The sequence below is a fragment of the Zalophus californianus genome, chromosome 2 (genome assembly GCF_009762305.2).
Source record: "Zalophus californianus isolate mZalCal1 chromosome 2, mZalCal1.pri.v2, whole genome shotgun sequence".
Lineage (NCBI taxonomy): Eukaryota > Metazoa > Chordata > Mammalia > Carnivora > Otariidae > Zalophus > Zalophus californianus.
In genome coordinates this window covers 39666837-39679121 of record NC_045596.1, presented here as the reverse complement: position 1 = coordinate 39679121, position 12285 = coordinate 39666837, and the positions used below count along the sequence as shown (strand labels likewise).

The window sequence follows — 12285 nt, the reverse complement described above, 5'->3', positions numbered from 1 at the left end:
AGAAATTCTTCATTTTCCCCCTCAATTCTAAATTGTAGACATGTCTCTTGCTGCTGTATTGCCTACCTATAATCTGGTTTCTGTCTTCTGTTTGCTGTTGCTAATATATTTTACATATTTGCAGGTCACCCAACCAAACTTTTAAAACATTGAGCTTTATAAAAATTGGAATGAGTACCTCAAGAATAAAGTTCATCTGCTTAGTAGAAAGCTAATGTTGCTTTCTTTTTGTAGCTTCATTCTAACTTTGTTTAATACAGTAGCAACTAGCTACATGTGGTTATTTAAATTTTGAAAAATTGTAATAAATTCTGTTTCTTCCTCAGTTGTATGTATTAGCCACATTTTAAGTGCTCACTGGTCATATGTGGCTAATGGTATAGAACGGTTCCTTCATCTCAAATTATATTGGACAGAGCCGTTCTAGATGGTTGAAATTGATTTTTGTGAAATCTTGTTTCTTATTAGCATAAAGGTGGAGCAGAGGGTGCATTAATATAGAATTAATTGAGTGTATTCGACTCCTAAGTATGTTTATATTCCTGTTTCTCTTGTCACTTTTAAAAATGAAATTAACTTCAGTAATTTCATTCTTTTTTGTAGTCCAAAATGTAGGTTTGAATACAAACGATCTGACACACCTAGTAGGTACTATTGCTATTGTGGAAAAGTAGAAGATCCACCTCTAGATCCATGGCTTGTGCCTCATTCATGTGGCCAAGTATGTGAGAGAGAATTTAAACCTCCTTGTGGCCATAAGTGTTTACTCCTCTGTCATCCAGGTGAGTTAAATATTACATTTCTAATTATTTGTGGGTGGTTATTTCTTATGTTGAGGCAGAAAAAAAATTGTCAAAGTTTAATTCAGAACTTAAGTTCACATAAGAAGATATTAGAAGGGAATGTCTTTTAAAGTATCAGTAAAGAAAGCTTTACAAATTACTGATAGGTGTAGGAATTGAAAGTTTTAAATTTTAGTTGGTGATTTTTTTTTTTTTCCCTTTCATTGGATTCTAGGTCCCTGCCCTCCTTGTCCAAAGATGGTCACAACTACTTGTTACTGTAAAAAAGCAAAACCTATACCTCGTAGGTGCAGTACTAAGGAATGGTCCTGTCAGCTGCCATGTGGGCGGAAGTTGCTTTGTGGACAACATAAATGTGAAAATCCTTGTCATGCAGGTAAAAATGTCATACCTGTTAGGTGTTCTGATTTTTTAAGTAAAAATCAAAGCAGTCTTTATTGGTTTTGTAATGTTTCTTTGCTAATTTATCATTGTGATTTTAGGAAATTGTCTGCCCTGTCCAAGAGTTAGTAGACAGAAGTGTGTCTGTGGGAAACAAGTAGCTGAAAGGAGCTGTGCGAGTCCACTGTGGCACTGTGACCAAGTGAGTGTATATGCATTTGGAGGGGTGGGTATTAAAGAATACAGAAAACATAAACAATTTGAAATGCTAAGTAGGTTTAGCTGGATAAAAGAAGAGGAAGAGCAAAGCAAATGAATTATATTCATGTTTTAGGAAACTATTTTCCAATTTAATGTAATTTTAATTATTGGAGGAAATTTTTTCTTTTCAGATTAGTAGCTATTTGTTGAATTTTGGATTCTGTACATATGTATTCTGCTTCTTGCTATCTCTCCTTCCTTGTCTTTCCCTTCTCTTCAACTAACACCACTCTGTTCTTGAGTTATTCCAGTTGAGGAAGTAGGATTTTGTAGATTGTCCTAGAATTAACATGGTTTTAGTATCATTTGGAAATCTTTGGTAGATGACCATATGAAGCTATATGTACTTTTTCCCCTTTATTTTAAAGGTACATAGGAAATGTATGTGTGTATGTTCATGTGTATATGTTTGTGTATATGTTTATGTATATATATGTGATACCTATATAAAATATAAAGCATAATATGAAGAACATAAAGAAGTTGCTTGTGATTGAAAAATGGATTAGGTCACGCACAGAGTCTTATTGTTAACTTTTAAGTCTTATGTGCTTATTGCATTTTATTTTAGGTATGTGGAAAAACCCTGCCATGTGGTAATCATACATGTGAGCAAGTTTGCCATGTTGGTGCTTGTGGAGAATGTCCTCGATCTGGGAAAAGGTTCTGTCCATGTCAGAAGTCAAGTAAGACTTTTTTTTAAACCTTTAATGGAATATGATTATTTCTCCTGTTCACTTAGAGTACGTTCCTAAATTAGATTTCTGTGGGAGTTCATAATGTAATTTCAGTAAAAATACCAATTTGATAGTAGATTTTTTTTTTTTTTTTTACATTTGCTGAAAGGGGACAATATAGTTTAGTGGGTTAAGAACTCAGACTTTGGAATTAGGCATATCGTGGTTCAGATTCCACCTTCATGAACTATAGTTTTCTCAAGTAAAATGCAGTAATAATATTTTCTTTATAAGATAAAGAGAATGAAATGAGTGAGAATTAAACGATAAAATGCGCATAAAGTATTTGGTGTAGTGCCTGGCAATAAAGGAAATCTCATAATCATAGACTGTTGTCATTATTGTATTGTGTTTTAGGTTATGGGTGAATTTAATTTGGCTGCTTTGAAATAAGGCACAGAACGTTGCAGTTTGAGTGTACTTCTTTAACTCTGCACCAATACCAGCACACATATTTATAAGATTATTGCCAACACTTGTCTTAGTATGTATATGTTAAAGGTCATTTTCATAATGTTCTCAAGTCTACATCTTTTTTTTTCTAATCCTGTGAGGTTGTTAAGAGCAAATTTTCTTTTTATAATTCTATTTATTGTAGAAGTCTTCATAGAGGTTTATATGGTCTTACTCTTTTATTTAGGTAAGTATTTCTGAAGTAGTTAGCTCATAAACATGTGTCTTGAGGATGGTAACTTGTTATGTGTCAAATTCTTTTTAAAAAACAAACTTTTTTATTAGTGATTATTTTCATTAAATTTAGCTCTTTCCAATAACTATGTAGATGCATAAATTCATAGTCTGAAAGGGCTGTCATTCTTTAGGGAGCCAAAAGAACATGGCATGTTGTTAGTGCTTTATAATAATGTATCTTATTAACTTTGACTTTTTGTCTGCTTTTAGAGTTTTCTTTGCCGTGTACAGAAGATGTACCAACTTGTGGAGATAGCTGTGACAAAGTACTTGAATGTGGAATCCATAGATGTTCACAGCGTTGTCACCGAGGTCCTTGTGAAACATGCAGACAAGTTAGTCATCTCCTATAATAATTAATTTTAAAAAACCACCTGTCATAGTATGTCAAATGGGATTATGCTATAATTGTTTTCCATTACTTTCTTTTTTGTTTTTTTTTTTTAGAAGATTTTATTTATTTATTTGACAGAGAGAGAGAGAGAGACCGTGAGAGAGAACACAAACAGGAGGAGTGAGAGGGAGAAGCAGGCTTCCCGCTGAGCAGGGAGCCTGATGTGGGGCTCGATCCCAGGACCCTGGGATCATGACCTGAGCCGAAGTCAGATGCTTAACGACTGAGCCAGCCAGGCGCCCGTTTTCCATTACTTTCATAAACATCTATGTGATGATCTGTATGAGCTTAGTGACCTAATGTTTATGGTAGAGAAGCAGGAGAGTATGCCAACAGTCAAATCTAAAAATTACCCTTTGTTTGATTTTGCTTTGTAAAAGTTTAAACATTGTCATTTTTATAATCTAGCATGGGGTTGTTTGTTTTCAGAAGATATTCAAAGCAATGATAAGTCGGCCTAGTGATGATGGAAAGAAATAAATGCCTGGAAGTGAGATGTTAAATAACGTTATATATGTCATTTTGGTTTGGACCATACTACTAAATAATCCAATTCTTTTCTTTTACTGAAACAAGATGGGCAGATGGTATGGTGTAACTAGATGTTATTTTAATGTGTGCAGTTGTTTTACTATTGAATATCCAATTTTTACTAAATTTAATAGTGGGAGTTCTATGAAGTCTTTGTTGGAACAAAGTAAGATACAAACAAATGTCTTAGGAAATTCAGCTTTATTTTTGGTAAAGTCCTTTATATGAAAGACTTTTAAAACTTTTCCTTCTTCATTCTTTACTAATTAATAGAGATTGCAATGTGGGGAGAAAATGTCAACAAAAGTTAGTTTTAATAACATTCATTCGATTCTTCCAGGAAGTGGAAAAGCATTGTCGCTGTGGAAAGCATACAAAACGAATGCCATGTCATAAACCTTATCTATGTGAGACTAAGTGTGTTAAGATGCGGGACTGTCAGAAGCATCAGTGTAGGAGAAAGGTATGTGTAGTAAGCCTGGGAAACGGATTTAAAAATTGTCTTGAATTTGTACTTTTTGAGCCTGTGATAAGTGCCATCATGGTTTATTCTTCAGATGTTAAAGCATGTTCTTTGCTTTCCATATGAAATACTAATAAATATTCTAGATTAATCTTAATTGTTTATATTAGTGGGAAATCTTACCAAGGTTTTTAAATGACAGGGTCTCTTTTTGGTCCTGGGCATAAACCTTTTAACTTGGTTCTTGGGCTGTTTCTGTTCCCTGGATTTTAAAACATCATAGTAGTGTTAGAGTGATAGTTCATTTGGTGGTAGAGGCTTAACTTCTAGTGTTCAAATCGTATTTATAGACACTTGGTTCCATTTAAGATGGACTGGAGTATTTTATTGAGTCTGTAGATTTGTAGTTTTTTTGAGTTCCATTTATCATTATGAATTATTCCTCTATTTCTGGTAAGGTTTCCTTGTTCTTAAATCTATTGAAATATTGTGATGCTGTTTTGTTTAATGTTAATACAGATATCTTTTTCTATTCTTTTACTTTCAACTTATTTTATATTTAAAGTAGATTTCTTATAGACCACATTTAGATATTTTATAATATCTTCCACTTTAAATGTTGACAATCTTTGTCATTTAATTTGGGCGTAGATCATTTACATTTAATGTGATCTTTAATATGGTAGGATTTAAATCTGTCATTTTGCTATTTATTTTCTATTTGCCCATCTGTTGTTTGTTCCTTTTCCCTCTTTTGTGTTTTCTATTTGATCAAGTATTGTTTTTCAATGATTCATTTTAACTCCTTTATTGGATTCTCACACATTTTATATCCATGTATTTTATAAACCCCAAATACATTGTTTTTACTTTTGCTTTAAATAGACAGATATCTTTTAAAGAGTTTGAAAAAAATAAGAAAAGTAGTCTTATATATTTATCATCAAATTCACTATTTTTGGTGCTTTTCATCCCTTTACATAGATTTGGGTTTCTATTTTCATTTTCTTTTTGTTGGAAGGACTTCTTTTAATATTTTTTATAATGCTGTTCATGACGTCTTTTACCTTTAATGACTTCAGCCATTGTGAAAAATATTTCTACAGTAGAATTCTAGTTTGACAACATTTCCCCCATACTTTAAAGATGTTGCTCCATTATCCCTTAGCTTGCATTTTTTTTCCAAAAAAGTGTATGCTGTGATTGTTATCTTTGTTCCTCTGTACTGTATATAATGTCTCTTTTCTCTTTGGCTATTTTTAGAGATTTTTCCCTATACTGTTGGTTTTCAGCAGTTTATTTGTGGTGTTCTTGTGTATAGCTTTCTTCTTGTTTCTTTAGCCTAGTTTTTGTTGAGTTTCTCTGATCTGTTTATAATTTTCATCAAATTTGTGAAATTTTCATTCTTTGTTGCTTCAGATATTTTTCCCCCATGCATCACCTTCTGAGACTCCAATGATGTGTATGTTATGTTGCTTGAAGTCCCACAGCTCACTGATGCTCCATTTATTATTTAGTCCTTTTAATTTCTGTGTTTTATTTTAGCCTGTGTAGCTTTGTCTTCAGTTCACTAATTTTCTTCTGCATTGTCTAATTTGATGTTTATCCCTTCCTATGTTTTTTTATCTCAGACATAGTACTTTTTTATCTCTGGGAATTGGAGTTGAGTCTTTTTTATGTCTCCCGTGTCTGTCCTTAGCAGGCTCATGCTTTTTTCTATCTTCTTGAATATGTGGGTGGGCTATACTTTTATAATGCCCATTTTAATGTTTTTGCCTACTGATTCTGTCCTCTATCATTTTTGGGTCTATTGCTATTGATTGATTTTTCTTCTCCTTTTGGATGATATTTTCCTGATTGGTAATTTTTTACTGGTTTCCAGACATTGTGAACTTTACATTTTTGGATGCTGGAGATTTGTTTTGTTTTGTTTTGTATTTCTTCCTTTTTTTTTTTTTTTTTAAGATTTTATTCCTTTATTTGATAGAGACACAGCGAGAGAGGGAACACAAGCAGGGGGAGTGGGAGAGGGAGAAGCAGGCTTCCCGCGGAGCAGGGAGCCCGATATGGGGCTCGATCCCAGGACCCTGGGATCATGACCCAAGCCAAAGGCAGACGCTTAACGACTGAGCCACCCAGGCGCCCCTTGTTTTGTATTTCTTTAAATATTTTTAAGCTTCATTCTGGGTTGAAGTCAAGTTATTTAGAGATCATTTGGTTCTTTTGAGGCTTAATTTTGTTAGGTGGGATGAGGCCACCCTTTTATCTAGGGCTAATTTGGTGTCATTACTGAGGTAATAATTCTTCTAAGTACTCTACTTAATGCCTGTATATTAGGAGGTTCTTCCAGTCTGTCCATAGGGAACACAAACTATTCCTAGCCTTGAATAATTTCTGGAAATGGTTGTACCTTCTCTTTCCAGTGGTTCTTTCTCAGATTTGGGTAGTTTCCTGTGTAAAGACCAGTACTCAGCCGAAGACTCAAGGGGTCCTTTCTTGAGTTCTCCAGAACTTTGTCTGTACTGCTACCACTTCTCCACAAATTCTAGCCACACTGACCTCTCTGAACTATGAATTTTGTCTGCTCAACTTGGTGAGACCACCAGACTCTGCTTGTGGTCTTCTTTCCTGGGAACCGCCAGGTCTAAGCAAGTACTATCATAGAACTCACCTTGTTTATTTCTCTTAGAGATTCTTGTCCTGTGCTGCCTGATCGTCTAATGTCTAAAAACTGTTGCTTCATATATTTTGCCTGATATTCTGGTTGTTTAAAAGCGAAGAGTAAATCTGATCATTATTACTCCATCATGGTCAAAACCAGAAATATGTCGAAAGGCATGGACCACATAACTTTCTTTTTTTCTTTTCTCCCATTGTTACTGGCAGAGTGATAGGCACATAGTACTACTTGGTAAATATTTGCTTAATTGAATGAACTATTTTGACTTTTAGTTGCTTTTCAATAGTGTGTATTCTGTTTTGAGCCATTTTTATACACTGAAACTTGTTCTTAAGCTGGTTACAACTCTAAGTTTCTTTAAGACAATTGTAGTCTGTATTTTTTCCCCAAAGTTTGGATGTATGAGAGGTCAAGGAAGGAGTTAGGATGGCAAGATGGGCTTTAAGCAGTTGCTGTGTGTTCATGAATGAAATTGGGGGAGGTCTGCACAAATGGATTGGAAGGCAGGGAGGTGAGAAAATAAAGTTAGAAGCAATTAGTCTTTCTCTGTTTCTCTCTTTTAGTTAGTCTTTGATGCCAGGGTTTGAAAATTACTGCCAAACTAATCTATACATTGAACCATACATTGATTTATTTTCATTAAATAATTTAAAAGATAGACTTAATTGTTTGCCTGAATTGACTGTGAGATTTGACCAAATCCATTCCTTTCATTAATATTGGCCATCTCTGCATAGATAAGTAGGGATGAAATTATCTAATGGGACTGTTTTAAGTTACAGAATAATTAAAGGGCAAGGAAATTTAGCTTGATTTCATTAAATTAGGTCATGGTCTCTTTAAATTTATAAGTTCTTAATACAGTCTGTCTATTTAGAATAATATTGATCCTCTTGAGTACTTTTATTCTTATGGTGAAAAGAAGTATCTTTTGCTTTTCATGAGTTCTGAGAATAACTAGTAATGACATTCATATTATGTGTGGTTTTCAAATGACCTGTTCTTTATATATTGCTTTCCCTTCAGTGTTGCCCTGGAAACTGTCCACCTTGTGATCAAAACTGTGGACGGACTTTAGGATGTAGAAACCATAAATGTCCATCTGTCTGCCACAGAGGTAAAATTTAACAATAGCTGTAATTTAATGTTTCTATTGATACCGTGCTTTATAGTTGATAAAGAAAGTTTTACATTCATTATCTTACTCTTAACAACCTTGAGAAGGTAGGGCAGTCACCAGTCTCCCCATTTTATGGACAAAGAGATTGAACTGAAGATACTTCAGTGACTTACTCTGAGAAATACCTAGTAAAGCAGGATAGCTAAGATTTGAACCAGGCCTTCTGAATATAAAAGTTTTGTTCTGTCTATAACACCATGTTGTTTCCTTACTTCTTCCTAACCTTCTCACATAGTTTTTATATTAATTAATATGTTCTTAGGTTTTTCAGTGTTATTTTGAATTTTAGACATTTATATGGAATCAAGTCTAGTAAGGGATTGGATGTATCCTAAGCCAGTGGTTCTCAGCCTTTTTGGTTTCAGGATCCTCTTACATTCTTTTTGTAACCAATGACCTTTTGGTAATGTTGGTTTTATCTATTGGTATTTATTGTATTTGAAGTTAAAATAAAATGTAATAATGTTTATGATTTTATTTAAAAAAAGCAATAATAAACCCATTACATCTTAATATAGTAACATTTTTTGTGACTAAAATTACACTATTTTCTGAATAAGTGTAGTGAGAAGAATGATATTGTTTTACATTTCTGCAAATGTCTTTAATGTCTCCTTATTGGAGAATAGGCAAAATTCACATGTGTGCTTCTGCATGCAATTTGTTATTATACCACTTGACCCATGGCATCTGGAAAACTACGCTATGCATGTGAGACCTTTAGACCTCCTGAAAGGGTGTCAGGGTTGCTGAAGTTATTAGACACTGAAAACTGAGTTAACGGGGCATGTGAGTGGCTCAGTTGGTTGTGTCTGCCTTCAGCTGAGGTCATGATCATGGTCCTGGGCTGGAGCCTCCTGCATCCTCAGCTCCCTGCGCAGCAGGGAGACTGCTTCTCCCTCTACCCTAGCCCTGCCCTGCTCGTGCTCACTGTCTCTCTTTAAAAAAGAAAACTGAGTTAACTTTACCTGTTTGGAGTTGGTTGATATGAAAAGGAATACTGATTTTATAGGGCAGTAGAAAGGGCATGGACTTTAGGATTGAAGTCTGGACTCTGCAGCTTGGTTAGTGGCATTATGACCTGGGACAAACTATACTGTTTTTATTATCTTCCTTTGGGATTAGGTGGATGCTAGATACCTCCCTTAATCTCTAAATCCTCTCAAAAGTTCAAAAAGTATATTGTGCTACTGTTGTTTTGTACAGTAAGGAAACAGGCAAAGAGACTTTTGGCTGAAGGTCATAGAACTAGTTGCAGGGTCAGATGTGAACTCACACCTTAATGATCTTTCCATCCTATCTCATTGCCTCCCTGTTAGGAGAAGTGGCAGATTGAATTAACCCCATAGACTTTTTCCTGTGAGTGTTCTCTGATTTGTTGGTGTCTTTAAATTGTGAAAGAATTTTATTTTTTTAAGGTCATATTATATCATCGATTCATTAGATTTTATTAGACTCTAAATTTAGTCATTAATTCAATTAAAAAAGTATTTTTGTGTGTCTACTAAGTACCAGGCACTGGGAATATGTAATTGAACAGTACTGACAAAGTCCCTGCTCTTATGGAACTTATTTTTTTACTACCCCAGTTAGAATATAAGTAAGTAATCAAATTAATATGGAATATTAAGTAGTGACAATTATAGAAAGAAACTCTAGTGTGATCAGGAGAGGACTCTAGAAAGATGACATTTGAGAGGAATCCCGAAAGAAGTAAGGGATTACAAGCCATGTGAAAGAGGGTGTGGGATAGTGTTTTGGGCAAGAAAGCAGTAATTGCAAAGGCCTTGAGACAGGAGCATTTGAAAGAATTCACAGAGAGGACTGAAGTAAGTGTCCCCCTTGAGAGGGGACAGATGATGGGAGATGAGGTCAAAGAGATGGTGGGATAAAGGATTGCTGGAGAAAGAATACGTGTAGGATCTTGTTGACTGTTGTTAAAACACTGGCCTTTACTTTCATTAGAAAACCTAACTAGTTGTATTGCCATTAAAGAAATTGGATCCAATAGTTTAGAATTCTCTCACCAAGGAAACACCAGGCCTAGCTGATTTTTACACATGATTTTTAACATTTAAGATGTGTGTGTGTGTGTGTGTGTATGTATGTATGTAGGTTCAGTCTCCCCATAAACTATTTGAGAGTATATGTAAAAAAGGAACATGTCCCAACTCATTATATCATCTGACAAGGAAAGTAAGAAAATTATAGGCCAATCTAACTCAAAACATATTTGTAAAATATTAAAGGTACTGCTACTCAAATCCAGCTACCCAGTATGATAGTTTTAGCTATCTAAAACCTTAATCTTTCTTAATCAAGTTGGGTTTATTCCAATAATGTAGGATTGGTTTAACTTTAGTAAATCTAATGATGTGATTCACTGCATTAATAGTCTAAGGGAAAAGTGAAACTGTTTTAGTAAATGTCTAAAAACAGTTGATGAAATTCAACATTCATATTTGATGTAAACTTAATTCGAAATTGAAGGGCGCGTCGTTAACCTGATAACAGAGTACCTGCAGAAAGGGTAGAGCAAGCATCGTACTCAGTGGAGGAGTGTCAAAAGACATCTCACGCTTGTGTTGTTCTGAAGCAAGTCCCACAAATCCTTCAGTGTTCATTTCTAAAAGGTGGATTCTTAACCTAAAAATAGTTAAAATATTTCTTAATATCAGCAAATATCTGCTGTTCAAATTATCTTGTGTCATAAATATCTTCATTTTTTAATTTAGTTTGTATGACTCAAAAACCTGGTAAGACTGACATATTGCAATTGGTTGATGTCTCTAAAGTCCGTGAATCTCTACTTTCCCTCCTCTGTCTCCTTTTCTTTTTCCTTGTCTCTTATTTGAGAAACGAGGTTGCTTTATTTAGTCACAGAGTCTGCATTTTACAGATTGCTGTCTGTGGTATCATTTGACATTTTCTCCTGTATTTCCTATAAATTATTAGTGGGATGTAGAGGTTTGATCAGATCCAGGTTCAGTTTTTTTTTTTTTGGCAGAGCGTTTATTTTTTTAAAAAAGAAGCTTACTAGCCCCTAACAATTTACCTTAATGGAAAGTATGTGGAAGATGTGTTGTGCAGCTTTCACCATTTGTCTGATCCACGTAAGATACATAGAACCATTATTTCATACCGTTTTCCATCATTCGAGACACCATGATCAAGGTTATACTGTAACTCACAGGAAAAGGATGCACACTGCGTGTTCTCACTGTGAATATGAAAGTTTGACTTACAGTTCTTTAAGTTCAGGGTCATCTGTTTCTGTGGTTCTGGAATTACTGGATGAGTACCCATTTTGGCTGTTGACCCACTGGTCACTGGAGTTGTACTCTGTATGCTGCTTTTTCATTTTAAAACTATCATTGAAGCTACTTTATCTGTCATGTTGTACAGGAATCTGTAACAAATTCTGTTAATCGGTAGGAAGACTTCAAAGAAATTATCCCTTATTTTTCTCAAGATTTAATTTTCAAAAAAGGAAAAGTGATGCTGTAGTTTAGAGTGGCAGAAAGGTGTTATGTTTGGTAAGTTCCTGTTTGAATTGCTGAAGGTGAATGAAAATTATTAAGGGGAAAATGATATGCTGAATGAGAACAGACTTAAAGGTCATTATTAACTTTTAGAAAATATGACACCTGGTCATTCTTTTGGAAAGATAAAATAAAAATTTGATCCTGTGGATAACTTGGCTTGCATTACCATCAAGAAAAGACTTCACTGGATTATACTTACCAAAACACTGAAGTAAAAATTTGGTAACTTGTACAGTAGTACAGTACGTATCTATTTTTTTCCCTTTGTTGTTTTTTACTCTCATTTCCTTATTCTGTGTTCATTATTTGAATCAGAATCCTTCTGTTCCTTTTAGGAACTATTATAAGAGGCTTTAACTAGGGTACTTTTCATCATTAGTCTGTTTCTTGTCAGGTTAACTGCTCTTCAGTATTTTGCTTGGTCCTGACACATAGGCAGCAGTCTTTTACGATCCTCACTCCTTAGTTGAAGACTTTTATTCCCTTCTTGCTATTTCATTTCTAGTGGGGAACCTTACTTAGTGGGGACACTAGAGTGGGAAGAAAACCCTGAAGATGATGTCAGAGCCTTGGGGAGAATTTTATAGCCAGTTTAAAAAAATTTCTTTCATTTTGTTTTT

At 34.5% G+C, this 12285-nt stretch overlaps 1 protein-coding gene across 4 annotated transcripts in view; it reads left to right on the top strand.

The window, feature by feature from the left end:
* NFXL1 (nuclear transcription factor, X-box binding like 1) overlaps window positions 1-12285 on the top strand; it is a 73359-nt gene that overhangs the window by 18406 nt on the left and 42668 nt on the right. For all 4 annotated transcript variants that reach the window (XM_035726380.1, XM_035726381.1, XM_035726379.1 and 1 more), the window contains 7 exons: window positions 604-782; window positions 1018-1179; window positions 1286-1386; window positions 2017-2131; window positions 3083-3207; window positions 4138-4260; window positions 7967-8057. In XM_035726380.1, coding sequence (XP_035582273.1) covers window positions 604-782; window positions 1018-1179; window positions 1286-1386; window positions 2017-2131; window positions 3083-3207; window positions 4138-4260; window positions 7967-8057 — 896 coding nt within the window. The remainder of the gene's footprint in view (window positions 1-603; window positions 783-1017; window positions 1180-1285; window positions 1387-2016; window positions 2132-3082; window positions 3208-4137; window positions 4261-7966; window positions 8058-12285) is intronic.